The 26,159-nt window shown below is 51.3% G+C and overlaps 11 protein-coding genes across 11 annotated transcripts; 4 read left to right on the top strand and 7 right to left on the bottom strand.

Moving 5' to 3' along the window:
• Positions 1 to 203: 203 nt before the first annotated feature.
• N7539_003676 (inorganic phosphate transporter) lies at positions 204 to 2,183 on the top strand (the record flags this gene model as incomplete). Its single annotated transcript, XM_056933278.1, has 3 exons — positions 204 to 282; positions 377 to 1,816; positions 1,891 to 2,183. 3 exons carry the CDS (start codon positions 204 to 206, stop codon positions 2,181 to 2,183), a joined length of 1,812 nt encoding a protein of 603 aa, XP_056790819.1.
• Positions 2,184 to 2,560: 377 nt separating this feature from the next.
• N7539_003675 (putative malic acid transport protein) lies at positions 2,561 to 3,883 on the bottom strand (the record flags this gene model as incomplete). Its single annotated transcript, XM_056933277.1, has 2 exons — positions 2,561 to 2,734; positions 2,843 to 3,883. 2 exons carry the CDS (start codon positions 3,881 to 3,883, stop codon positions 2,561 to 2,563), a joined length of 1,215 nt encoding a protein of 404 aa, XP_056790818.1.
• Positions 3,884 to 4,871: 988 nt separating this feature from the next.
• On the bottom strand, positions 4,872 to 5,999 carry N7539_003674 (uncharacterized protein; the record flags this gene model as incomplete). The annotated part of the gene is made up of 1 exon (XM_056933276.1): positions 4,872 to 5,999. The coding sequence occupies one exon, from the start codon at positions 5,997 to 5,999 to the stop codon at positions 4,872 to 4,874; it is 1,128 nt and encodes a 375-aa protein (XP_056790817.1).
• Positions 6,000 to 6,785: 786 nt separating this feature from the next.
• Positions 6,786 to 7,640, bottom strand: N7539_003673 (uncharacterized protein; the record flags this gene model as incomplete). The annotated part of the gene is made up of 1 exon (XM_056933275.1): positions 6,786 to 7,640. One exon carries the CDS (start codon positions 7,638 to 7,640, stop codon positions 6,786 to 6,788), a length of 855 nt encoding a protein of 284 aa, XP_056790816.1.
• Positions 7,641 to 9,799: 2,159 nt separating this feature from the next.
• Positions 9,800 to 12,772, top strand: N7539_003672 (DUF323 domain protein; the record flags this gene model as incomplete). The annotated part of the gene is made up of 8 exons (XM_056933274.1): positions 9,800 to 10,098; positions 10,198 to 10,330; positions 10,389 to 10,878; positions 10,982 to 11,197; positions 11,259 to 12,150; positions 12,209 to 12,492; positions 12,557 to 12,638; positions 12,700 to 12,772. The coding sequence occupies 8 exons, from the start codon at positions 9,800 to 9,802 to the stop codon at positions 12,770 to 12,772; spliced, it is 2,469 nt and encodes an 822-aa protein (XP_056790815.1).
• A 3,713-nt stretch (positions 12,773 to 16,485) lies between these two features.
• N7539_003671 (uncharacterized protein) lies at positions 16,486 to 17,070 on the top strand (the record flags this gene model as incomplete). The annotated part of the gene is made up of 2 exons (XM_056933273.1): positions 16,486 to 16,560; positions 16,669 to 17,070. 2 exons carry the CDS (start codon positions 16,486 to 16,488, stop codon positions 17,068 to 17,070), a joined length of 477 nt encoding a protein of 158 aa, XP_056790814.1.
• A 122-nt stretch (positions 17,071 to 17,192) lies between these two features.
• On the bottom strand, positions 17,193 to 18,440 carry N7539_003670 (uncharacterized protein; the record flags this gene model as incomplete). The annotated part of the gene is made up of 3 exons (XM_056933272.1): positions 17,193 to 18,072; positions 18,129 to 18,174; positions 18,263 to 18,440. The coding sequence occupies 3 exons, from the start codon at positions 18,438 to 18,440 to the stop codon at positions 17,193 to 17,195; spliced, it is 1,104 nt and encodes a 367-aa protein (XP_056790813.1).
• Positions 18,441 to 18,895: 455 nt separating this feature from the next.
• Positions 18,896 to 19,428, bottom strand: N7539_003669 (transcription initiation factor IIA subunit gamma; the record flags this gene model as incomplete). The annotated part of the gene is made up of 3 exons (XM_056933271.1): positions 18,896 to 19,042; positions 19,108 to 19,324; positions 19,382 to 19,428. 3 exons carry the CDS (start codon positions 19,426 to 19,428, stop codon positions 18,896 to 18,898), a joined length of 411 nt encoding a protein of 136 aa, XP_056790812.1.
• A 389-nt stretch (positions 19,429 to 19,817) lies between these two features.
• On the top strand, positions 19,818 to 20,111 carry N7539_003668 (uncharacterized protein; the record flags this gene model as incomplete). Its single annotated transcript, XM_056933270.1, has 1 exon — positions 19,818 to 20,111. One exon carries the CDS (start codon positions 19,818 to 19,820, stop codon positions 20,109 to 20,111), a length of 294 nt encoding a protein of 97 aa, XP_056790811.1.
• Positions 20,112 to 20,340: 229 nt separating this feature from the next.
• On the bottom strand, positions 20,341 to 22,301 carry N7539_003667 (hexokinase family protein; the record flags this gene model as incomplete). The annotated part of the gene is made up of 2 exons (XM_056933269.1): positions 20,341 to 21,562; positions 21,661 to 22,301. The coding sequence occupies 2 exons, from the start codon at positions 22,299 to 22,301 to the stop codon at positions 20,341 to 20,343; spliced, it is 1,863 nt and encodes a 620-aa protein (XP_056790810.1).
• Positions 22,302 to 24,815: 2,514 nt separating this feature from the next.
• Positions 24,816 to 25,726, bottom strand: N7539_003666 (uncharacterized protein; the record flags this gene model as incomplete). Its single annotated transcript, XM_056933268.1, has 3 exons — positions 24,816 to 24,944; positions 25,356 to 25,524; positions 25,575 to 25,726. 3 exons carry the CDS (start codon positions 25,724 to 25,726, stop codon positions 24,816 to 24,818), a joined length of 450 nt encoding a protein of 149 aa, XP_056790809.1.
• Between the last annotated feature and the right edge of the window lie 433 nt (positions 25,727 to 26,159).

The raw sequence follows: 26,159 nt of genomic DNA, 5'->3' as shown, positions 1-26,159 counted from the left end.
GAAGCACTTGCGACAATGCAAAATGGGCAATATTGGAGAGGAGAACCGTCTATGCCATGCATGGCGGAAGGTCCGTTGAGGTATAAAGTCGAGATAGCCACGGATCCTGGCTAAGGGAATTTTCTGAAAAGTGCACAGACCATTGCTCAGTGAGAACTTGACTTGGCCCTTCTTCGCCTGTCGGAAAGATCTCGTTCAGCAAGATGTTTCTCCATCAGTATGATTACATCTTCGGCATTGGCACGGTCTTTGCCATGCTCGACGCCTACAACAACGGAGCCAGTATGTCGTGTCCATGGAAGGAGTTCTGAGTCCTTCTTAGCAATGTTCTGCTTCGAGATTGGCTACTAATACAAGTGTCTTCTTCTCTTTCTAGATGATGTCGCCAACAGTTGGGCCACCAGTGTCTCTTCTCGCTCAATCTCGTACAGACAGGCCATGGTACTCGGCACCATCTTCGAGTTCCTTGGTGCCGTGACTGTCGGATCCCGCACTGCTGACACCATCAAGAACGGCATCATTCCAAACTCATCCTTCAAGGGAAATGCTGGTGTGCAGATGCTCGCCTTCACCTGTGCTCTCGCCGCTGCCTCGTCCTGGGTCATGTGGTGCACCCGTCACTCTGCCCATGTCTCGTCAACATACTCGCTCATCTCGGCCGTGGCCGGTGTTGGTGTTGCAACGGTGGGTGCTAGCAAGGTTCAGTGGGGCTGGAACGATGGCAAGGGTCTGGGTGCTATCTTCGCTGGTCTGGGTATGGCTCCGATCATCTCGGGCTGCTTTGGATCCATCATCTTCTTGTTGATCAAGTACGTCGTCCACGTGCGGCGCAACCCCGTCCCCTGGTCGGTCTGGAGCTCCCCCTTGTGGTTCCTGGTCGCCGGTACCATCTGCACCCTCACCATTGTCTACAAGGGTTCTCCCAAGCTTGGCCTCAACAAGAAGCCTGGCTACTGGATTGCCGGTGTAACGATGGGCTCTGGCATTGCTCTGTGTCTGCTTTCCGCTCTCTTCTTCCTTCCCTTTGTCCACGCACGTGTCATCAAGAAGGATCACACCGTCAAGTGGTGGATGTTCGTGTATGGTCCTCTTCTCTTCACCCGCCCAGCCCCCGCGGAGGGTGCCGAGACTGCCAAGGTCCCCAACTACGCTGTGATCCAGGATGAGGCCGACAATGTCTCTCCCGCCTCCATCTCTCCCTCTATCACCTCCATCGAAGAGGAGAAGAACCCTAGGATGACCGTCGACTCGAAGGAGCGCCAGCTCGTCAGCAGCGAGACCAAGCAGCTCACGTACAAGGAGATCATGGCCCAGTCCGAGGCCCGCCACCGCGCCAAATTGATGGAGAACCAGGGCCCTCTCGGCTGGGCTATGCGCTACCTCCGTGACAATCCCATGGGTGCTGGTGAGATCTACGAGTGGCGCAACGCTCTGGCCCTGCTCAAGCGTATCCCTGCCGTCATTGTGGTCGGCCTTCTGTACGGTGCTCACTACGACATCCACACCGCACAGAGCGGTATCACTGGCACTCCTGAGGGTGAACGCATGAAGCGTGTGTATGATGCCGCCGAGAAGTACCCCAACGAGGTTGAGCACACCTACTCTTTCATCCAGATCATCACTGCCTGCACTGCATCCTTCGCCCACGGTGCCAACGATATTGGCAACTCGGTCGGTCCCTGGGCTGCCATTTACTCTGCCTGGTCCACTGGTGATGCTGCCGCCGCCAAGTCTCCCGTGCCCGTGTGGCAGCTCGCTGTTCTCGCTCTTTGCATTTCTGTCGGTCTGGTCACCTACGGATACAACATCATGAAGGGTAAGCCACACCAGTCACCAGTCACCTTGATATTTCAAACCCCACCTTTTTACTAACTTTGTTTTCCTCAATAGTCATGGGTAACAAGATCACCTACCACTCCCCCAGCCGTGGCTGTTCCATGGAGATGGGTGCTGCCATCACCGTCCTCGTCTTCTCCCAGTACTCCCTCCCCGTTTCGACCTCCATGTGTATCACTGGCGCCACCGTCGGTGTCGGTCTGTGCAACGGAACCCTCAAGGCTGTCAACTTCCAGCGTGTCGGTCTGCTCATGCTTGCCTGGATCATGACCATTCCCGTTGCCGGCACCATTGGTGGATGTCTGATGGGTCTCTTCATCAACGCCCCTCACTTCGCTGGCAACTAGGAGATGGGCGATCACGTCTGATTCCGAACTTCACTTCTGATTCCTTGTCTTGGTTCCTTGTGGCGTTTGAATGAAGAGCGTGGCAGGCAACACGAGCTCACGAAGCGCTTCCCTTTCTCATTGATATCCCGGTCTTTGTTTGCAATATATTTCACTTCTTTCTACTACTCCAAAAGCTATTAATATACCCATTATTCTCTTGATTGAAAGATCCTATTGCTAGATTGTATGTCATGTACAAGATGCTCCATTAAGTGGTCCCGAGGCCCGACATCTCTGGTTGGGTAAGCATCGCCCCATTGAGATATGTGCAATTGTGTGAATTATACGAGATAATGATTTCGACCAGAGTCTCTCGTCCCAAGCATATAGCCCCGTTAGGCCGAGTGTCGTAGACCCAACAGCTTTCCGCCGAAAAGATTCTTGATAGTGAAGATGTGATTCACAATCCAAACTATGAGCAATAAAATGGTGAGCATAGTGGACGACACTTTGAAGGCCGTAGAGTCCATGATCGAGCCCAATTGGACGGCGGCATTGGTATAAACACCCTGTGGAATTAAATCATGAACCGTATCGTCAGCTTTCATTTCATTGCAGTCTTGTACAGCAGTCGACATGTCCACGAGAAGAGATACACTCGGGAGTCAGCAACTTACGATCGGGAAAACCAACGCCCAGGCGGAGAGCGTGAAATGCGACTTTCTGATGCCTCCCGGCTGGGACAGAAACGTGTGTACAATGCTGATACAAGCAAAAATGAACCAAAACGTCCCATACCCCCAGACAAGAAGACCCAGGAATTGGCTCGCAAAAGCCACCGGTTTCGCTGCCTCGGCAGTCAAGAATGTACCGCTGTTATACTCGGCGAAGCGGCCGTGGGCGACGACATAGCCCAGAATTTGCAAGGCGAAACTTCCTTGTCCGAACGGTCCGCATAGAATCATGTCCTGATAGATTTTTTCGAGAGATGGGAAGGACCGATCGAAGAGTCTCGTGACGAAGACGTCATTGAATGCCATGGCCAGCGCAAGTCCCAGGCCGACTTCGAGATAGGAGACCACGAGGATGGGGACTTGAAGCCGGTCGCTTAGTGCGCCATATCGGCAGACGACGCCTCCGCCGGCGGCAGACGTCAAGGCTGAGATGAGTGGGAGGAGGATGACGGGTGTGACTGATTTGATTCCGGGCGATTGCACTTTGACAAACACGTAAGGGATCACCATGACCGCGATCACTGCCATTGAGGTGGTGATCCACCACAGGACATATGCGACAATTCCCCAAGCGGGACCCCAGTATTTCACGAGTACCAAAGCAGTCATCTGGATGATCGTCGTGAAGGTGATGGATATGCTCGAGAGACAGGCAATTTCACTCATGTTCGCGCGAATCTCGTGCGCAACGTGTCGAGGAAACAAGCAGATCCGGAGCAAGTAGAGTAGCAGTCCCACGGCCAGCAATACAATTGTGTAGATCCAGATGATCACAGAGATGATCTCGAGTCCTCGAAACTGATAATCCAGTTGATGCAGGATCACCGCGATCACCCCGGTTCCTTGAGGGACCAAGAACCATTGCGAAGAGAAATTCCATACTGCGCGTGAGAATGCGCGTTGTGGTTGTCGCTCAGTGCCCAACTCCGCGTCTTTCCTTTCGTGAGCCTCATTTTCGAGGGCTACCTGCCCATGAGATGGCATCCTTGAAGGGAGTAAGTTCTGACAGGATCCAGCTGCTAAGAGTTAAATGCCATGCGCGCCCATGTGGCCCACAGTTTCGTACACAAGATATTCCCAGGCGCCAGGAATGTCCAGTTGAAGGGGTAAAACGCGGTTAAATGTTCAATTATGGGAAAGAATCGTAATTATTCATCATTGATTAGCACTGAGTCTGCGGACTCCGACAGCAGGTTATGTTCCAACAAAAAGCAGTTCTGAACATTCCATTACCCTGGGGCTCGGGCTCCAGTGACGTCAAGTCCCGTCCGTTTAAAGTTTCATTGGAACTATCGAAATAACCGACGGCCCCAGGGACTTTTCACTTTCCCCGTGTTTTCAAGATCACAATTCCGCTAGGTGATTCACTTGACTCTGCTCGAACGTTGGAACCATGACGCTGATTCATTTAGCTGTGAGGTACTTGTCACGATGTTAACACGGATATACTCTGACTATGTTATTCCGGATCCGTCGTCGGGTAGTAGAGGAAGAGGAGGTCCGTGAATGTATATAGGTTTGTACGCCGGTACGGTGGATGTGATTGCTTGGGCCGGGCAAACGATGCTGTCATATCCCAGTAATAGGAGAACGAGCAAAATCAATCAGAGCTCCCATAGTCACGCCCGCCTAGCCTGAGGGCTCAGCGAGCTTGAACCTTTAAGCCATAGCCGGGTACCACAGGACTGAGATTGCAATGTCTTGGAAAGTTCCCTGGAAAGAAAATGTTTACGCTGGAGCAAAAAGCGTGGCCAGTAGATCTCTAACATATCTTTTCGATCTGTATCATAGGGTTTGTTGTTTTGATTCCGCCATGGAAGGCATACAAATGTGTCATAACGCTGTCCACCCTTTTAGCTTCCGAGAACTCTAGTATGTAATACAAGCTTTGTGGCTTGCGCCCACGTATGCAAATTTAATAAAGCTCCTTGAATCTCTCAAAGTGCCCGTGGATCTCTCTGTCTAGTCTGCCTTATTCTTGGCGATAGCTCAAGCTCTCTCTCTCTCTCTCTCTCTCTTCCGCGAGATAGGCCATAGTAACAGCTCGCTTACTCATGGCAGATTTCAATGACTCCCATTCCGTTGGGGATAACAGGTTTTCCGTAGGAAGCTTTGGAAAGATGTTCGTTGGACGAGTTCGCGGTGCGATTCCAACAGGGAAACATCTCATTGTGAAGTCCGCTTGCAATGTGGGCTTGGGTCCAAGAGGTTCACACCTCGACGCTTCCTCGCTGAGCCTGTCACTGTGCACATCGTTTGATCCATGGTCGATATCTGTCTCACGAGAGGGCAGACTCAGGTCTGGCATATCCCTAATAATCCATTCGTTGATTCGGGCAGGAGCCTTTCGAGGAGTGGTGGGCGTTGAGCGCTGCAAATGGCCCTTGAACTTGTTCTCTGGAGCCGGTCGAAGGACAACCTTCCACGGCAGGAATTCTCGTTTGCGCTTCTTTTGCAATGGAGAGTATTGTCTGATGCGCTTCGTGGAATGCTCGTTTTTGAGCGCACGAAGGGATTCTCGATCTTGCTGTCGTTCTCCTATTCCCTGACGCTTACACTGGAGACGCTTCGACATTTCAATATAAAATTGCACCGTCTCACTCTCCAGAGTATCATCATTCATAAGACAGGCTCGTGCGGAGGTGAACAGCTGGTGCGCTACCTTGGGCCTTTTGAATTCAAGTTCAACACGGCCCATCCAATATTGACAGCGGGCGATGAGGTCCTGATTGCTCAACGCTCGAGCTTTCTGCAAGTTGTGCAGGGCAACAGACTTGGCGCCTTCAGGGTTGTCATTGGCAAGGTGAGTTATGACTGTGACAAGTGAAAAAGTCACAGGCAGGCTGAGGAGCTCGCTCCCAAGCCCACTCGTCGTTGATGAGGTGACACGAGCAGGCTTTGATAGCTCCAGGGCTGAAGCCTGAAGCTGCTGTGTCTGCTTTATGGACCGACTGATAGATTCGGCCTTGTTGGCGAAATCGCTTGGCTGAATTAAAACATACTCGTTGTGTTCTGACACGTCGGGGTTCTCGCTCGTGCGGATCAGCTCCATAGTTGACGGAGTGCTCGGCGAAGATGATAGAGGTCGCTCCGGTGCCATAGTGAAGGGTCAGGACGTAGCACTAATTGCAACGGCAGAGGGTGGTTAGAGATGAAATTCGAGACAACGCTCTCACAAACGAAGGGAGCAGCGCCAGCGTTTGCAAGAGTGCTGGAAGAGTCTGTTGGAAAATTCACCTGATATTGGAGCCGAGGTCGCTAATAAATCACTCGTCGCTAGGTGGAAGACCTGGTAGAGGTGACCGCTGGGAATGCAGAAAACTCCCTTGGCTTTGTTTGTTTTTCGGTGACAATGACTCTTCCTTTGAAACCGACTCAATCAACTACTGAAAATAAGGTGGCTATTGCTTTGTGCTGCTGGTTGTGATCAATGTGCCGGCCGTTCTTTTGTTCTTAACAAAGGAACCGCGCCGTTATCACTTAGACAGTCTTTTCGAAAGAGCCGTGTTGAACGCACGAGCCGGCCTGCTTTTCATACTTGACGCGCACATTCGTGAGAGCTGATTTGGGCATAGGAAAAATATAGAATGGCCATGTTGTCGTTCGTAAGGATGACCATGACACTCAGGACTGCGACGTCAGCAGCCCCAATTCACCGGAAACGAAAGAGCGGTCCTACCCATCGGCTTGGAATGGGTTTCCTGCCCTACATCTAAAGATGGGATGCCCGACCTAGATTACATGTGGCCACTCTTTACTTGATAGATCTGTTGCATATAAGACTGAGCACTCTATAACTCTCGAAGCGATAGCCCAGTCAATTCGAAATCTGATGAATCATTGAATGGAATGAAGTTCTTACCGTTTTGCCCATTACTCTCCAATATTAGGCCGCTCGCTCGTGAACTATCATCGCGACCGGTCGCATTTGATCTGAGCTGATAACCGGACGTAATGACAGATTGTCCAATGTACTATCGTCTTCAGTCTGTTGACGAGTAAACTCTTCAACGAGGCGAATCTGGCACTTCCGCGCCTGATCAGAATATCCGGGCAGCTGCAATGACTGTGAGTATGACCAGTAGGCTTGTTCATTGCTTCCCAGCTCCACAAGATTCATGCCTTCGACAAAGTGGGCGAGACTAGTGATTTCGGTCGAGACGGACTCCTGCTGTTGTTCACATGATAATGCAAGCTTTAAAACATCGCTGAGTTGGCCGAGAGATCGCTCATACTCACCCTTTGCGTAAAGCAGAGCGGCAATTATAACTCGGGAATGATTGGATTCTGCGACCGAGAGAAACGGGTTGCGCGCGATCGAAGTTTGCAGGTGACCAAGTGCAGCGTCCACATCGCCGTCCTTCCACGACTGCTCGGCCTGTTGCAAATAATGCAAGTCTGTACAGATCCAGATGTTGTCAATCCACGTCAAGTGCTGCTTTGCCGTGTCTGATTTCGACAAAGGGCCTGCGTTGCCCGCGACTCTTAAGTGGGCTTTGCGCCAGGAAATGGAATTCAATTCACTCACGTGGGCCCTTTGCACTTCTGCATGAGTGAGAAGACAGCCTAGGTCTGCTAGTCTGGTGCGAAGTGTCTGGATTTCTTGATTTGCCTGGTCTAGCTGCATCGCAAGATCTGCGTTGGCTTTCTGGAGCCGATCAACCAGATTCGGCCCCGCAAACTCCCTCGGCTCCTTGACTGAATTGTTCTTGCGGAGCTTGGACACTATTTTGGAGATCATGCTGTCAGTCAGAGAGGGCTTGGAGGCCTGAGAGGCATGTGATGGAATAGGATCGAGGGACAGAGGATGATGAACCGTAACTCTCGTTTCTTAGTATGTGTAATAATGGAACTGCAAGACGTCCTTGTAGTGAGGTTGTGAGCGCGGGACTTTCGGGGGTATTCTCATGCTTTATCTCTCTGAAGACTGCAGTTGGTAGTCAAGCCTAATGATAGATTTGGTAGGGAAGATGAATGAATCAGCAGATCGATTGTTGGTAAATTGATCATGAACCCGAGAGAAGGAAAATTGAGTTTAAAAATAGACATGGATCTCGAGGTCTTTTTCCACAGTCTGAGTCTGACAATCCCATTGTTAATGCGAGAATAACCTTGTAGTCACAAACAGTTCCATATCGTGTCGAGTAGGGATCTTTGATCAGAAAAAGGTCTTCGTCTTCAGCAAATTACTGCTTCGAGGTAAGCACTAAGACCGATTTAGCAACGCTTGTGTAGAACAAGGCATGTAAACGAGGTAACTTAATAAGTTAATACTACTGTTAGGAAACTTGAAGGTAAAACTCAGCTCGTTTCCAGCTGACTAGAAGACCAGGCTATCCAAATTGGGCCACTCCTATAATCGGAGGGAACTGGGAGGTACGAGATTTGGAAACTAAATCTCTTGTCCTCCGAATTGAGGTTGGTCCTTTTGTCCATGAGGGGCAAAGTCAGGTACCTTAGGTAGGTAGTACTGTTGTACCCTTCTAAAAGTTAGGGAGGTACATCTCCCGACTACTTACTAGTAACCTACTTAAACTATGTAGTTAGTAGGCACATCAGGTCAGTAGTAGTGAGTAGTTACTTGCTGTAGTCACCTAGGTGCCACTGACGTGGTGGATGGTTTCAGTACTACTACCCCATCCTCGAGTACGGCATATGTATGGATGAAGCGAGGGATTAAAGGGCGTAGGTCACGAAACTGATAACAAAAGGAGCTAGTGATGTTGAGGGCTTCGTTGATCTCTAGTATATTGTATTGTTATAGGTAACTAGGCCTAGGTAAAGAGACCTTTGCTAGTACTAGCTAGTAGCTACAAGGTCATTATAAGCTCAGTGAACTTCTTTGTTCTCTTTCACCCTTGTGAATCTACCATGAGCCTCGGAAGCATCGGAGTAAATACCATGCTGGATCAGTGTGGTGGTCACCGTGTAGCCACTGGCCAGTGACTTACGTGTTGTGACTGCATCCTTAGTCCATCATGACATCCCGACATTGAACAACCAACAACCGCCGGTCGGATGTAAACAAGACAAACCAAGCAAACAGCCCCGCTCTGACCCTCCTGTGCGTCATCGAGAGAGCTCGAGAATCCCTCCACCCGCGGTCTCCGCGATCATAGCGACTGCTACTGGACACCGCAGTAGCGCAGACCCTGGAGTCGAGTACGAAAGGAGTCTCGAAAGTTTCACCCCTCGTCCGATCTGGGGCCGTGCAAACACCCAAGTGGGTAGAGCTGGTCACCCGGCAGAATCCACAAGCGGATCATATCGCATTTATAAGCCAATCTGATAATGCTGGCCCACGCCTGAACAGGACCTGACCAGCGATCTAGACTTGCGGGGCATCTGAATGGGAAACCATGTTCTGCGAGTATTGCGAGACAAAACCGGATCACAGTGGACCCGTTCTGCATAGCTCAGTCAGCATTGGTCTCCACGATCAGCTCGTCCAACGTGCAGAGATACAATCGTTGACTGCGTGTCAATTACAGATGGTTCCTGAATGGATGACTTTTCCGCGCTCATTCAAAGGTTCCCCCGCCCTCCTCCTCGTGCAGCCGCTGGCGGAACATGACTGGGTCTCCAATCCTGTCCTGGTCCGGATGCTCCCCTGCGTCTCACGGTGATTCGTCATGGAGTCAAGCTTTCGCTTTCAGTGGCATGTCCGAGGTCCAGCACCAGCTGCTGCGGAGTCTCATAAAGACTTGACAGCTCCCCCTCTTTGCTCATTCTGACCGAGTCACAATTCGCGCATCTGCCGCAACAGCCACGCAAGGTATGATCCCCAGTCTGATGAATACAGACCAGCCCGCGGATCCTTCTCCAGCAGAGCTCGAGGTTACCTGCTGAGCTGAGGGTATTGACTAATGCTTGCTGCCTCAAAGGGATATCGTCGCAACAATGTCTCCATCCGCTTTGAGGAACATGGACAAGGTCGAGATTGTCAACATCCAACAGGAGAAGATGGATGTCTCCCTTGTGGACATCCTCAACAAGGCCCTCAACCCCTCCGACGGGACCTCACGCTCGTTCCCGACCCTACTTTTATACGATACGAGGGGCTTGAAGATCTTCGAGAAAATCACATATGTGGAAGATTATTACCTCACAAATGCCGAGATCGAGATCTTGACTTCACAAGCGAAGAGAATCGTCGAACGCATACCAGAGAATGCGCAGCTGTTAGAGCTTGGTAGTGGGTCTGTTGTCCTCATAACTCCAGGTCCATAAGACTGTGATGCGACTACTCGTCTCTGGAATCGTTTTGCCATGGCATGTTTCTGACATCAGCGTTCTAGAAATTTGCGCAAAATTGAGATTCTGTTGCGCGAGTGTGAACGGGTCGAGAAGCACGTGGATTACTATGCACTGGATCTTTCCCTGGTGGAATTGAAACGGACGTTTTCTGAGATCTCCCCAAGAAGGCTTTCAGTACGTGGGACTGCACGGCCTTCACGGCACATATGATGACGCGCTACTGTGGTTGAAGGACCCGAAGAATCGAGAGAGACCCACGGTCGTCCTATCGATGGGGTCGTCACTGGGCAACTTCAACCGCGCCGCAGCTGCGAGCTTCCTGCGAGGTTTCTCGAAGGCTTTGAGTCCCTCGGATATGTTGTTGATTGGTTTGGATGCCTGTAAGACCCCTGAAAAGGTATACAAGGCTTACAACGACTCCCAAGGGGTGACTAGAGAGTTCTATGAGAACGGCCTGGTTCATGCCAATGCCGTGTTGAGATTCGAGGCGTTCAAGGCTGAAGAATGGGAGATCATTACCGAGTATGACCAGAAAAACGGATGTCATCAAGCTTTCTACTCGCCTAAAGTTGATGTGACGATCAATGGCGCTCATATTCCGAAAGGGGACAGACTGCTCTTTGAGGAAGCATACAAGTACAGTCCTGATGAGCGAGAAGAGCTTTGCCGCAACGCGCACCTGATCTCGCAGGTTGTATATGCAAATGCGACAGACGATTATCGTAAGTGCTCACAGCACCAGGTGGCTTCCCGTCATTGGCAGCAATGGACCTCCCGAAATCTTATGCAGCGCCTCGCACCTCGGGTAGACTGACACTTTCACAGATATTCATCTACTGTCACCATGCTCAGTCGAGATCCCACTGCGCTCATCCGAATACGCTTCTCATCCCGTCCCCACGCTCAAAGATTTCGAGACCCTTTGGGCGGTTTGGGATACGGTGACCAAGACAATGGTGCCGCGGGAAGAGCTCTTGTCGAAACCCATTCAGCTCCGCAACGCGCTTATCTTCTACCTGGGCCATATTCCCACTTTTTTGGGTATGCGCTCCATCTCATGATGTATGCCCATGTCTTTGAAAGGCTCACTGACTGGCTATAGATATCCATCTTACGCGTGCACTGCGTGGCAATCTCACCGAGCCCCAGTCTTACAAGGATATCTTTGAGCGCGGAATCGACCCCGATGTGGAAGACCCGGAGAAATGCCATTCTCACAGCCCGATCCCCGATGAATGGCCTCGACTTTCTGAGATCCTGGATTACACAGATCGTGTGCGATCCAGGGTGCGATCGGTTCTTCAGGATGGCCAGGGCTCAAATGACCGGACACTGGGGGAAGCTCTTTGGATCGGGTACGAACATGAGGCCATGCATCTCGAGACTTTCCTGTACATGCTTCTTCAGAGCGAGCGTGTCCAGCCTCCGACTGGCGTGAAGACTCCCGATTTTGCCTCGTTGGCGCAACATGCAAGGGAGAATGAGAAGCCCAACCAGTGGTTCAGTATTCCAAAGCAAGCTGTCACGATAGGCTTGAACGACGTCGATGAGGACTCCGTACCCAGAGAGTCCTTTGGCTGGGACAATGAAAAGCCTCAGCGCGTCGTCGAGGTAGACGCATTCGAAGCCCAGGCCCGTCCAGTGACAAACAGAGAATTTGCCAAATATCTTCAAGTGCATCACAGCCGAGCAATTCCCGCATCGTGGAAGCTCGTTCATGCTGACAGAGAATTTGCGATTACCAACGGTGTGGATGAGTCTGGTTCTCGGGCGACCGATGACTTTATGAGCAACTTTGCGGTTAGAACAGTCTTTGGTCCAGTGTTGTTGAGTCTTGCTCAGGATTGGCCTGTCATGGCATCTTACGATGAGCTGGCAAGCTATGCCGAGTGGGCGGGATGCAGGATCCCGACCTTCGAAGAGGTTCGCAGCATCTATATGCATGCATCGAAAGTGCAGGCGGAGGCGAAGAATGAGGAAGCCAATCACCACAGGTAGGCTCAGTGATGTTTGATCGTCGTGAATGAATGCTCAAGCTGACCACTGACGCAGCGACGGACCCACCAACAAGACCACAGCAACAAACGGGGCTGTGAGTGGTGTAAAACGCACCGCTAATGGAGAAGTGAAACAGAGTCTTTGTGCGGAAACACCGGTATATCGCTCCCTCGAAGATTGCAATGTTGGCTTTCAAAATTGGCATCCTCTTCCGGTTACACCAAACGGCGACAAGCTTGCTGGCCAGGGTGACCTTGGTGGCGTTTGGGAATGGACCAGCACTCCTTTAGCACCCCACGAAGGTTTCAAGGCCATGGACATATATCCCGGCTACACATGTAGGTGTCTGCCCCCACAGCCCGTGAAAATAATTCCTCGCATGCTTATCAGTTTCTGGCATAGCGGACTTCTTCGATGGCAAGCACAACATTATCCAAGGCGGTTCCTGGGCGACCATGCCGCGGATTGCTGGGCGCAGCACATTGTAAGTACTCCTTCAGTCCATCGATTCACGTTTTCTGTCCTGACTAACTCTCATCTCTCAGTATGAACTGGTATCAACACAACTACCCGTATACGTGGGCGGGCGCACGACTTGTGCGTGATCTCTCATCATAGCCAGAGCTGTTCAAGGAGTCGACAATGCTTGAGTCACAGTCAATGGTAGATGGCCTGTACCACTAGCATCTCAGGACGTTGTGTAACCATGGGTGTTTGAGGCTCGCTTTGCATCCAAGACAACGTGTCTGTTCACTCTGAAATGAAACATTTGAATCTACCAGGCAGCCGCACACATGCAGGAGGGTGTGGTGATAAATCTCCGATTGAAAAGGTGCACACTGCAAAGGACTGGAACGCTTACGAATCGCGTGCCTCGGCTACCGCAACTCAATACCCTGCAGCGCGGAATGGGTCCATCCGCGCAAGGAAGCTCTCCCGTCCTAGTGACATTCCCTAAATGAATTGTATCGAACTTTCGAAGAATGAAGACTGGAATGTAAAATCGGAAAGCACTGCACGCTTACAAGCCACGTACTGGCTTGAATCGCCGAATCCAGAAGAGGAATCCGCATCCCTCTACAGTATCCGAAGCTACGGCCAATCGTCTGCATGGTCCTGATAGTAAATTAAATCCAAAAGCTTTTCTTTTCTCTCCCTCGGTTCGAGTCCGATCCCTTCATTGATAGGGGCACATTGGCACATGATGAAACACCCGGCACTTGACAGATTAAGGTTGATTGCCTGGTGTCGATCGCGCGCCACCAAACTCACCGAGACTGTCTCTGTCACATCTGGCGGATTCGGCTCTGATCATATTCGAGGACGTCTCCATCTGTAACTCTATTGATTGCGAATGAACCACTTGTGAATCTGCTTCGAGTTTTTGGAAGATGTTGGACACGAAAGAAACAACAATAATGCCGTCCCTTGGATGCATGTTGCCGACGCGAGGAGCGGAAGAGAAAGTTTCCTTGGTTGGTCAAAAACGGTGATCCTCGGACTGTACGTGGTTGCCGACCGCGCGTCAGTGTTCAAATGAGGGTGAAGTAAGTTGATTTTGGAAACCCCTGTATGTATGGAATTTATGGTAACTATGTAGATTGGTAGATAGAGCCTAAGAGCACACCTATTTACCTATTTCCAACCTTTGGTAATTACCAAGCTGTGTTCCGGCCCATGCTATACTGTAGTTGGGTATTCATCATATTGCATGACCAGGTATTTCTCCCCCTGTCTCTGATCTATGCTACCTCATTACCTATTGCCGGGGTCCTGCATACATCAATATCGCTTCCAAGACTCTCTCAGAAGGTACGTAAACCTGCTCCAGCACGTAGCTCCACAGGTAATAATCGACGTCACACTACAGCCGGGCACGATGAGAGTCCGATGTCTTCGATCACCTACAGGATATACGACCGAGGCCAATCCACTGAAGCTCGATCACGGCCCCGATCGAACAAGCTCCAAATGCCGGGGCTGTTCGCGGCACGAATGCCAAAAGAGTGTGATGAGCACAGTCACCCTAGTACCTTTTGAAATATGTGTACGAGATTCATGGAGCAATATCCATTTGACGGGCAGCCCGAGGGTGGTTGGTCGGACCGCTCGCTTTAAATGGATCGGCACACCCGAGGCGCTATAGTGATCGACATTAAATGGATCCGGATCGTCCAAACCAGTGTGCCAAGCGCTTGGGTGCTATGGTTCCCATCGGAGAGCATTTCTGAGGCTGTTGGTCTCTCATGTTGATCGCATTCAATCGTTCCCGTTCAGGACAATAGTACCATGGAATTCGAGTCGAATCTCTGGGTTCTCGCACGGCCTTTTTGTGAGAATTTCAAGACTCCTCCCCTTGATGGATTTTGAGCGAAGGATGACCTCTCCCGTCATTCAGCTCCCCTCATCTTGATTGTTGGAGTAGACATGGAGAGCCCGGTCCATAAACCTGGAATGATTTGGAGGTGTCATCTACGGTGGGTGCTAGTCGTTGAGATCAGAGTGGAGCTATTGAATCTTTCCAGGTTTGTTGGATGAGGTTGAGCGACCAGGGAATCCATCAAGTGATCAGGTAGAGAGTTGACCACAGTTATAGACGAGGTTGTGATTTCGTGATAGGTACCTAAGAGGTAGTGACTAGTAGGTAGTTAGTTGATCACTTCATACTAGCCAAGCTTTTCCGGCCTTGTTCAATACTCACTGGACTCTGATTCTCAAGACACCTTTCCCCATATAGTTACCGCATCACCGACTCTACCAGATCCAATCCACCGAATACCGCCAGGTTGCGTAGGCAGAGAAATAAAAAGGGCCAAGGACGGGAATGCTGGCTGTACGGAGGTCAATAAGTATTCTTCCCTGGAACTGATGAGGTATCCAGCTCCAATACTACAATCACCCCCTTTTACCCGTTTGAGCCATGGTTTGCAATCAAGTACCTTTTCCGGCGGGCCTCACAGACCTTGACACTCGTCCTTCGGAGGGACCCCTGCAGAAGTGCGGCTAGACTGAAGACTGTGTAGCTCATCACTGGGACCTGACTGTGTAGAGACCCGAAGAATTCTACAACGACGGCAATCGTCGTCTAGGGTCGTGCACGCGAGGAACGCCAATCTCTGCCCATGTACAGGGCTGTATATTACTACATTGTACTCTGGTCCCGCCCGAGGAAGGAAAGGGAGGGTAAGCGTGGCTGAGATGCAGGACGTAAATGCGGCATCGGTATCGGATGTTTTGATTGATAGATATTTAGAGATTCCAGCTGCAGCACTTTGCATCGCATCGGCACGATCTCTGCATCGCCATCCTATTAAGTGTACATGGTGATGTCGGACGGACAGGAGACTACATCCTTCTTCCGAACATGAGACGTGTTCCCTCAGCAAGCCAAAGAATCAATACATGATATCATGGGCACCACCTGAGGAAATGAAAAAGACACCCATTACGAGAGAGAGAGGGAGAGAGAGAGAGAGAGCAAGAGAGAATCAAGTATCTTGAAGGATCTAATAGTCCAGTCCAGCCCGCCAGTGCCGCTAGGGAGAGCCAAAAGTGGACGCTTCAAAATGGAATGTGTCACAGACCCATCGCCAAAGGGAGATTCCAGGGTGAACCTTTTTCCCGATTACATTCAATGTAATGAAAGCCTCCCTTCTCATACCGTTCTCCAGTAGTGTCAAATCTACAGGCTATCGTTTCCCTCAATGGCACTTGACGGGGCGTCCAGATTGTGGATCAATTTCATATTGCGTCCGTCGTAGGCAAAATGGATGTGCATACTGCATGAAAGGGCCCTGAAACTCGGCTCGGAGCGTGCCACTGGGATGATCGGCCTTTTTTGTGCACAATTGTAGTTCTCTCTTTTGGAAGTGGTGTGATTTTCTTTTTCTTTTTCACGTCTTTTGGGTGTTTCGTTATTTTGTTTTTCCTTCCATGTGAACGGACTATATCTACTAGCGTCTGGACCGGGCGGTTACTAGACATTCATCCTCCATCGCTGAACGTACTAATAACCTAGCATATCCCAGGATCTTGTTCAGTCTTCTCTTTTTTTTTGTTGGGTTCGATCATTCCAGTCGACGTCCTTCGTCACCAGTCCTTCCTTTGGCGTCTTGTCCTTCGTTTTTAAATTCCATCGATCACTCGATTTTCAAAATCCGGTTACTTCCTGCCCAACAACACTTTCGAGTACGCAACAGCGCTTGCCGGTACAAGTCTCTTCGTCAAAGTCTCAAAATCGACCATCGCCACAGAATATCTACAACTTCTTCTCCAAGGTCGTGTTAGATCCGTGTTCCTCCAAAAGATTCATATCCACTCGCCTCGACATAATGGACTGTTTCAAACAAATCCTTCGCACCTTCAAGGCGCCATTTGCGCGCAAGCAAGGCAAGATCGTCGAAATTGTACGTATTCACCCAGGAAGCATTCAAAGTCAAGCGAGCAAAAACAAAAACCAAAGAGGGTATCAAGAAACTCCAGGCTAATGCAAATCCTTCTTTCTTCGCCAACAGGGACCTCCTACCAATTTCCGCAAAGAAGAATTACCCGCCTGCTTCTCCGATGCCGAGTCAGTCTTAACGCGCAATCTCACTCCGTCCGAACGGCCCCATCTGACATCCCAGTCACAGTACTTTGACGTCTCAGACAAGCCGCAGCCCATCGGTGGAGAGGGAGAAAGTGTCCAACGAGATGAGGAACCGTCGGCCATCGGTGTCAGCCAAGATCCGCAGCCACGTCCGCAAACTGAGCGTGCGAAATTCGCCCGCGTCCGAACTTGCCTAAAGGGTTTTCGCATGTCTTTTGGCTCCAAAAGGGTCCCGAACGGCCATCCGGAGGCGACGAACGGTGGCAATGATACTTTGTCTGGGACAATCACGGAAAAGGCCAAGAGTGACAAGCCATCGGAGCAATGAGGGCGTGATGGTCCATTTCCGATTGACATCTGGATCTGATCCGATGTCATTGTTTTGGATCACAGCAAGAACGTCGGGACATTTTTGAAGCGGGATTGTTTGGTTGCGGGAGACTCATTGTCTCAGTTATGTCTGGTGGTTTGCAGGTTTCTGAATGGCTGAATCTCGGGGTCTGAGGAAACCTTCGTGTTCTTTTCCACTTTGACGCATTGCGATGGCTCCGGTAGCCCATCTAGATCATCAAATAGACTTTGAACCCGAGATCTGAATCTGCTGCTTGTCTGTACAGCCGGGGCCACTCGTTGCACTTGTACAGCGTTATCCATCTCTTGGCGGTCTGGCCGCACTATAGATTTTGATGTAGAAACCGTAGATCTTTCATACTGTGCTGGAGCCAGCTCCTCAAGATCATCGTCGTCCTCTCCTCCTTCTGTTTCTTCACCTGGATCTGTGTCACCGTTGAGGTCATCAGTGTCCGAGGCCGTTTCCCCGTCTAGATCAGCCATCTTGTCCGTCGCGGCTCGCTGTTTAGATACGCGTTCCCGTGGAAGATCCCCGCCTGCGGCTCTACCACCACTCCCACCAGCCTGTTTGTACCCTGCAGCCGCTCGCGTCGCAGATTTCACCCCATAAACGCCCATCAGAGACCTTGATTTCCTGGGACTAGTCATCAGCCCGTGGAGATGGGTCCCCGCCCAGGTGGTATCGTCATCGTCATCCAAGTCCTCTTCTAATGGCTTGATGTCTGCCAGCCCAGCCTGCTGCCGAGCATGGAGAGATTCTGCTTCTTTTTTCCGCTCGCTCTCCTTTGGCAGAGCTGTTCGGCCATCTGTCGGTCGTTGAAGATTATTCAGGCCTTGAGTGCCTCGCGACCTCGCTTCCTTCTTTCTTCGAATATACTCCGCGTAATGAAGATGCTGTGTAAAACTCAGCGCTATGGCGTAGAACTCATCTTCCACCATGATCCAAGCGTCATCATGGTCCAGTCCTTCGAGGAGAAATCTACAAAGTGTCGAATTAGCGTCTGGAGCGACCGGCTCGCGAAGATCAAGACTTACTCTTGGGGAGGACATTGTCGCGCAGGAGAGCTAGGCGGGGTTTGCGCTTGAAGACCAATGCACAAAATTAGCTAAAGAAGTGCAAGGGAGTGTGTTTTTTTTTTTTGAAAAAAAAAAGAGTTCGCTTGATTTACAAGATCGGAAGAAATCCCGCTTCTCCGGCGTTTTAGGAGGTCCCCTTGATGTCGCGTTGTCGTTATCATCATCATCGACAGGCGTGCATTCTCGCTTCGCCCTCTTGCGGGGGCGCGACTGTTGTTTCACTGGACTAGCATTCCCCTTGTGTATCAACCAAGGTAATGTTCGCGGCATTGCGCGCCGTCATTCGTCTGAAGGTAGGGTGCACTGGGGTAGTAGTGATGCGGCACGTCTGAACGCGGGTCACAGAGATGGAGAGTGATTGATAGGCGGGCCGATAAGGTGAGGTCACCTTCCGCTCGGGGAAGCTGCCGAGGCCAAGCCGGTACTACTGGCGATTCAGCGGAAGGGCCGTAGTACTCATTCCTTCCAAGCAGAGCCAACCACGGAATGTGAATGTTCATAGATTGCTCAGTCTGTTTTACTTTGCTTGGGTATCTAAAGTGGTATCATAGGATCCCGTGTATGCGAGGAGAGCGGTGCGACCAGGAAAACATTGCCCCAATAACGCCCGCTTATGTTTGTCGCCCCAAAATTCAAGAACAAGCCAGTGAAGAACGCCTGCGTGGAAGTGTATCACGCCCCGTTGGAAGAAAGATCCAGTGTAGACTCAGCCAGCCAATCTCCGCTTAGGTCTCGCCAGGGCGCTTGCTGTTGCAGCTGACAATCTTCACCCGTTCGGCGGAAACGGTGGTCTGGTTGTCGAGTTTGAAGGTCACGTCCTTGATAAGGAATGTCCAGACTTCATCGCAGAATCGGTAGGTGTCGAGATGGCCCTGGATAGCAAGCAGAGAAGAGCTACGTTAGCAACAACCTTCATGGCGACCTCTTCCATTCACACCTCGATAGGAACACAAAGACCTGAGCCTTCGCGCGCGTAATCCCAGACAAGCGCTTGTGGATCATGTACCTTGAACGTAAGTCGGGCTCGGACTTTCTCGGCCAAGACCTCTGTGACGACCTTATCAAAGGTGGACAATATCTTCATTGCCAGTTGAGGCTCAATCCGGCCCTCGTTAATCAAGTCATCCAGTGTGTCCGTAAGGGAAAGACCGAGACTAGTCATTCCAAGTCAGTCCCGCTCAGCTAGCTTTTTCCCTGCAGTCCACCCTCACCTGCTGCCACGATACAGCTCGTAGTATGATTGTTGTTGCTGAGCCATGATGAGTACGATGACTGTGGAGGAAGCGTGCTCGAGACAAAGTGTCTGTTGACAGGTACAAGTGAAAGCTGGACGTTCGGCATTGACCGATCGCGGGGAGACGATCATACCACGTGACACCACGTGACTATGTATATGTCCCTGATCGCATATCTACGTCAAGACCAGGGTTCGGGTATTGTGCAAAGCGTCCTGGACTATTTTTAATGAGATGAAAGAAAAAGGCTCAGAATACAATTAGAAATAATGTTGAAGTCGAGAACAATTACACGCCGCCTTCAAAGGAGCCTCATCCCACATTTGAGCGCTGTCGCTTCGTCGGCTCCGTCAGTACGGGCCGTTTCCTCTTCGACAAAACAACCTGGTACGTAAAAGATCCATGGTCAGCAATGAATAAGCAGCTCAAGGGCCGAGAGCTTCTAACCTCGCTCACAGATCAAAAGTCCCTGGGTCAGACTTCAAGTTCCGATTCCTCAAGGTCAGATTCAAACCCGGATGACACTGTTCAGGCACAGGCCGGGACATCAAAGAAGACTCAATCAGTCGCCGATGCAGATGCGCAGCTGCGGGAGCGATTGGAGAAAATGTCAGGAGAAGGGGGAGCTGCGGGAATTGAATATGAAGATGGAAAGCCCAGCGCTATGAAACGGGGTGTGCGAAATAATATGTTCAGACTAATCTGAGTTTAAGTTGCATCGTTTCAATTTTTTGGGAGTTTATTCACCAAGCCAGATAAATTGCTTCATTCCCCACGGAGCTCCAATCAAGTTCGCCTTGTTTGCCGGGGGCCCTGTCTAGTGTCTAGACATGTGTAATACATGAGATTCTTCAAACGATGAAAATGCGTCAGTCCGCGTTTTGGCATAGTGCTATGTCTCGACCCTGAAATAAATACAAAATACCTTATTCACACTACTTCTCTGCAACCATACCAGCCAAAACGCCAGCTCCGATAACGCCTCCGTCCGAGGCCTCTCGCAGGAACACAGATTTTCCACCCCGCTGTGGACCTGTCCGCATGATGAGACGGTCAATTTGCTGTTGGCACATCTCTTTGAATTGCGGGTAATGTTGGATGATCCCGCCTGTATAAGCAACGACAAGTTCCTCTGGTCCCGATTGCCAGTCCGCAGGCAGTGGCTGAAGGACTGGTACGACATGTCCATGGATCTCGTTCGAACTCGGCGTCGCTGCTGATGGGCTCGCTGCGCTACTGATAACCGGAGTATCCCCGTTGCCATGAGGAGAAGCTGGGGCTTCAGGTGTGTTGACCGTGCTGTCCTCTTTCAACTCAATCTCCCGGCAACATGCCAACAGGCCGATCACAGCAGCGGCAATCAGACCAGCTGAGCGAGCTTGTACTGTACGCGCAATCTTTCGGAAAGCACCAGCTGCCTTCCAATCCCACTCCCAATCGCTGCCTTCCGGAGGAGGGAGGGAATCGTTTAACAAAGTTGCAAGGTCTTGGTCCGATTTCGCCCTGGCGACATTGTCGGATATGTATGTGGTCGTCAGAGCGTATTCCTGGACCAGGGAGACCGGCAGGTTTTGCTTGGATAACCCTGCTACGGTCGTGAGGTAGTCGGACAGAATCAAGCGAATTAGCTCTCCAATATACCGACCACCTGTCATGTACTCAAAGGGCTGGAAGCCAGGACGCGCGCATGCTTGGTCTAGGAGAGCATCCCATTTTGTAGTAATGTTCAACTCCCGAAGGGGTGCGGCGGCTCCTGAAATTGTCCACTCCGTATTGATGATTGTCTCTGTGGCATCAGAGTTCATCGTGTGGACACTTCGAGCTTTCGACTCATGAAGGTCCTCGAGCTTCATGGGAATGGTGGCATTGCATCCGGTGCCCACAATAATGCCCATTGCGACCCGGCTGTTCGGTAGTGACTTGACCTTGTAAGCAAGCGAAGCCAATGTCGCAACCGCATCATTTGTTATCGCTTGGATCTTGAGCTTCGGCAGAGCGAAGAGCTTTCGTCGTTTTGACGAAGGCTCGTCCTCATCGTCAGGTCTCCTAGTATGTTTTTCATATCCAGTCAAGAGAATGTGACGCAAGTCAAGGTTTGAAGTGATTGCAAACCCTTTGCCCATGGGCATCAGCGTGGCTTCGGCGAGTGATTCTTGCCTAAGAAAGGTGTCAGCATAATTCGCACCCTCCAGAGCATCCAGCGCAAAGAGCCTGTCCGCCGCGTGAATCATGCCGCACTGTCATGAAGAACATACATGATAGGAAAACTGAATGTAATGCCCATGTCTAGCTCGGCGGGGACATGCTTTTGTGTTTGATCCGAGATGAGACTTTCTGCAACCACTTCGGCGATACAATCTCCAATCCACGCAAATAAATCCTCGGCCTGATCTTTTTTCAAATGTTCCTGGATCGGCCATGCCCGCTCGAGGGTCCGCTTCACTCTTTGTCTCTGAGCCTTGCGGATCGTATCCTGGGACCTCTCGGAGGCGTCTGCGGAGCGATTTTCCGAGTCCTCAACCTCACCCAGTAACTCAATGAAGGCAACCCGCAGATTACTTCCTCCCACGTCGATGGCCAAGTAGCGGCCTGTTTCCTGACCCGTAGGCAGCCGGGTTACAGGGGTGGGTAGAAATTGTTGATCTGAGGTCAGAGCCAGCTCACGATATACTTTGGAAAATCGTCGAGCCAAGTTGTATAAGATTGCCTCTTCCAATTTCAGGGGTGCCAAAAAGTCATCTAGTTGACGGTTGAATTCAAGGTGCGCGCGTTGTCGCTCATCCATCTCCAAGCTCACATCGTTGTCATCGTCCTCGACGTCGTCATCATTCAAAAGCTCCCGATCCTCCTCATTGTCTCGCCCAGACAACGTGGATATAGCGGCTGGTGAGGCCATTGTGGTCACTCTGACAATGCCTTGACCAAGGCTGGGTCCGTCTTGCGTCTTGGCAGGAAGTCCAAGACCAAATCTGGCACAAGGTGGCGGGATCCAGCTTGCGGACCTTTACCAACAAGCTGCACAGGGCTTAAAAATGGATGCCAGTGGACTCAACCTACCGTACGAGTGTGTCCAGATTCCTGTTATGTGCTACTAAATTAGCACTACCGTAGGCAATTTGATCCGATGCCATTGTATGGACGCAGTGTCTGAATGTTGCTCGAGATTTCCAGGAGCCAACAGTGCCACACGTTCAATACCCCCAATTGGACACAGATTGCCCCTTCAAGTGAGGCACTGTGTTCAATGTTGCAGGCGAATACAACTGATCTCTAGGCTGTTCGGACCGAGACACGGGACCGGACCATACGCGCGGGGAAATTTTCACGAAAAGACACATACCTGTTCGAAGCGCTCAATTACTGCGTGCTCGAGTTTCGAGACCCAAGCTCACCTGAGAAGCTGAGTCAATCTGATTTAGCTCGAGCTCTTGTGCAAGGAGACCGATTGGGCTACTTTTGAAGTGTGATGAATGATAGTTCCCGTCGATCGAGGCAAGGGGGACCGAAAAAAATGGTGAAAGACGTGTCTCAACAGCCCACGGAAACTGCCTCCGGGATTTAGAGGATTGAAAACTTCTCCCAACTTGCTCGCGAACGGCTCGAGCTAGCGGTGGTGCTACTTTCGTCGAAGAGAAACCCCCTTAAGAGCCTGGAACTACCGACGTTCTTCCGGACTCGTGATCCTCAGGCCAAGCGGGGTGTCCAGTGATTGATACGGTGGAGAGTCGACTGGTGCGGACCTGATCAGATAGATGAGTGGAATGCCAGACGCGAAGGGACCAGGATCCATCGACAGAAAGCAATGTGTGAGGTAAACGAAGAAGGAACTTGGAAGACCAGGACGATAAGGCGTTCGATATAACGTTGTCAGAGAACGGCCTGGATCGGACCCGATGCAGCGGTCACGGGCAAAATAATCACCACCGCCGTAAATGGCATGAGTTGGATCACGGGGAATGGCAAGGAAGCGTACCAAGAGGCGAAAAAAGAGGAACACCAACCGTCACAAATCAGTATCCAGCGTTGGATAAAAATAAACAATAATGTCAACCACAACAGTGGCTCCAACAGGAATGGCCGAGCTGGCCAGAGGTCAAATAGTCTAATGGTGGAGCCAATTACCCACTTTTGAGTATGGAATCTGTCGCGCTTCAGCCTTGAACTCGTCGTCACTAGCTGCGAGGGTGCCAAACTGCCGGATCGCCGGTGCTGATTTTGGCTTTGATGGCTTTTGGGAGGGCGTTTGACCCTTGCCCCGGAGTGCAAAAGTGGACACGGAGTGACTAGGATCCAGATCGGCAACTGTCTGTGTGGTCCAGCCAGAGAGGATTCATGAGGCGAAGATCTGGCAGAGGTACCTGGTCGGGACTAGCTGACGAGGTGGTGGCTGGGTTCTCACACCTCGGATCGCACCGTCACTGCACTTTTACTGCACTTTGAGAACCGTCTCCCGGCGATCGCAACGGAACAAGGACGGAGAGAAGAACACCATCAGGGCAGCACCAGGAACTCCGGATGGGAGGACCACAGACTAAATATCAACCAGGAGCACGGTCGTGGGGAAATGCGACCATCGGAAGGCACGAAGTAATGCGACGATGTGACGCTGTTCCTTTCCTGAAACGGGCAAGTTGACAATCACGGCATTCGTATGAAGGCCCTCTCCCTCTCTCTCTCTCTCTCTCTCTCTCTCTCTCTCTCTCTCCCTCTCTCTGTTGAGTGTGGACTATTCCTCAAGTCACCCGGTCATGCATCATTCCCGCTCCCTCTTTGGACTTTCACCGGGAGATCTTCTGCACTACTGTTACTGTACTTCGATGGAAGAGGCCGGGAGATCTGTGTTTGATGGCCATCCACTCCATGCATTCACTTGGCAACCTCGGTCACGTCTGAACTGACGACAATCAGCAGCGACTCACGAGACCACTGCTCTCGAGGGTCGACACTCAAGATGCCTTACTTCTACAGTCCCGATGTGCATGTGGTGGACAGTGGACACTCAGTAGTCAGTACTACTGCGAGTCTGCGACTGCAGGCAATTGCATCGAGGCGCGATCTATCCGGACTCCCGAACGGGTCTAGCCCGTTGATCCACGTTTCGTCGAAGATCCCCAGCAGCCGCTTATCAGTCGTAATCCTGCGGATGATGGATGCTACCTCAAAAGCAGAACGGTGCAAGCGCAGCGGATGGTCAATCAGGAGACTCAGGACTCAACTAGTGACTAGTAACTACGAGCTATCAGCTACTCGCGGATCGCTAGTAGTGAGCCAGTTATCTTGGCCTGCTGCTGGTAATCTGAACACTGGTCCTCGCAGAAGCACTTTGCGACAGCACTGCTTAGCCCAGAACTTTGCTTCACCAGAAATGCAGACGGTGTGGCCGTGCTCTGTCTTGTCTAGATCGGCCGACTCAAGGTCGCCGACAATTGCGCCATCCAAGCTGTTGCGGTTCCTCCTTCTCCTCCTCCTCCTCCTCCTCCTCCTCATCATCATCATCTGCGCGCGTTTCCGAGGGCTCTGACGCGGCCTTGCTCGTCGACTAGGCGGAAAACGGAAGGAAAAAAACAAATCCTAATCCAAACAGATCCAAGCGCATGAGAACGATGATCACGGTCGGGGAATGTTCCACTTCGAAGCTCCTAAGTGCGAGCTATCCTGCCTCGCCTCGCTGACATGGCGGGAGCTATGTAACCCTCCTCGGACGTCTGACGCCTTCGCGCCGGAGGACGATTCTCCTGCTCGGTTAAAGACATCGGCTACTTTGACCCCTCCTACTGTACACGGAACCACGGACGTAGTTTCGTTCTCTTTCAGCACTGCCCAGGAGTTGGTACAAGTTTGTACAATGGAACATTTATAGTTGCAGCTCCGTGCCCAAAGCCCACCCCATACCTCCACGGGCCCAGCGCGCCGCTAGGCGTCTGGTCACCCCTCACGCGATAACACGAACCCCCCGGTCGTGGCGGCTGGGCTCAGGTACGCACGGCCATATCCGTTCAGTGTCCAGGCGCCCGATAGCGGCCACGCGCAACAGGCCGAGTTCTTCCATCCACAGTGATGCGAGCTGCAACACCCCCTCAAGAAAAAGGCCAGGGGCTTTGAGCGTTGATTCTTGACCTCTACGAAAGCATTTGCCTGGGTACAGCAAAGGCCTCTTCTCAGTCCGCACTCGATGCGGCCTGGGTGGGCAAATCCAGACGTCCCGGAGACCTCACGAGCACGGGCTCCAACGAGCCTGCGAATGCAGATGCCAGATTCGCAGGTGACAAAATTCCCAATTTTGAGCCAATACCCATGGCGTGTGACCATGTGGTGCATCATTGATGATTCAAAGAAGCTCGGCTGAGGCTCCCATCTCGGCATGGATCACCGATGCCAGTGCTCCCTTGTGCAGCAGGCAACGGCGCCTTTTGACTCCATCTGTTCCATTGATCATTGCGTCAAGTCGAGACCGAGATGTGTTGTATTGAATCAATAGTCGAGCCAATCGGTCATGATTTGCTGGCCGTGAGCGGACGGTCTTGATTCATTCACTCGAGGTAGCTGTCCTCCCTAGATTGTAGAACAAGACAGAGCTGGTTGACACGGAAGCTTCTTAGAGGGTCTGCAAGGCAATTGCCAGAAACGAAGCAGCGTGGCAAGGCTCACTACTGGTGCAGTGGGCTACCGGGGCACGATAACGATTCTAGCGACTGCCGGAGCGGCTCCATTGCTCCCCGCCACAAGCTGAAAGAGTTTGTTGCCCCGCTTCTAT

Source organism: Penicillium diatomitis (genome assembly GCF_028827545.1).
Source record: "Penicillium diatomitis strain IBT 30728 chromosome Unknown utg000004l_segment0_segment0, whole genome shotgun sequence".
Taxonomy (NCBI): domain Eukaryota; kingdom Fungi; phylum Ascomycota; class Eurotiomycetes; order Eurotiales; family Aspergillaceae; genus Penicillium; species Penicillium diatomitis.
Note: the sequence above shows the minus strand (reverse complement) of the source record. Positions and strands in the feature narration are given on the sequence as shown.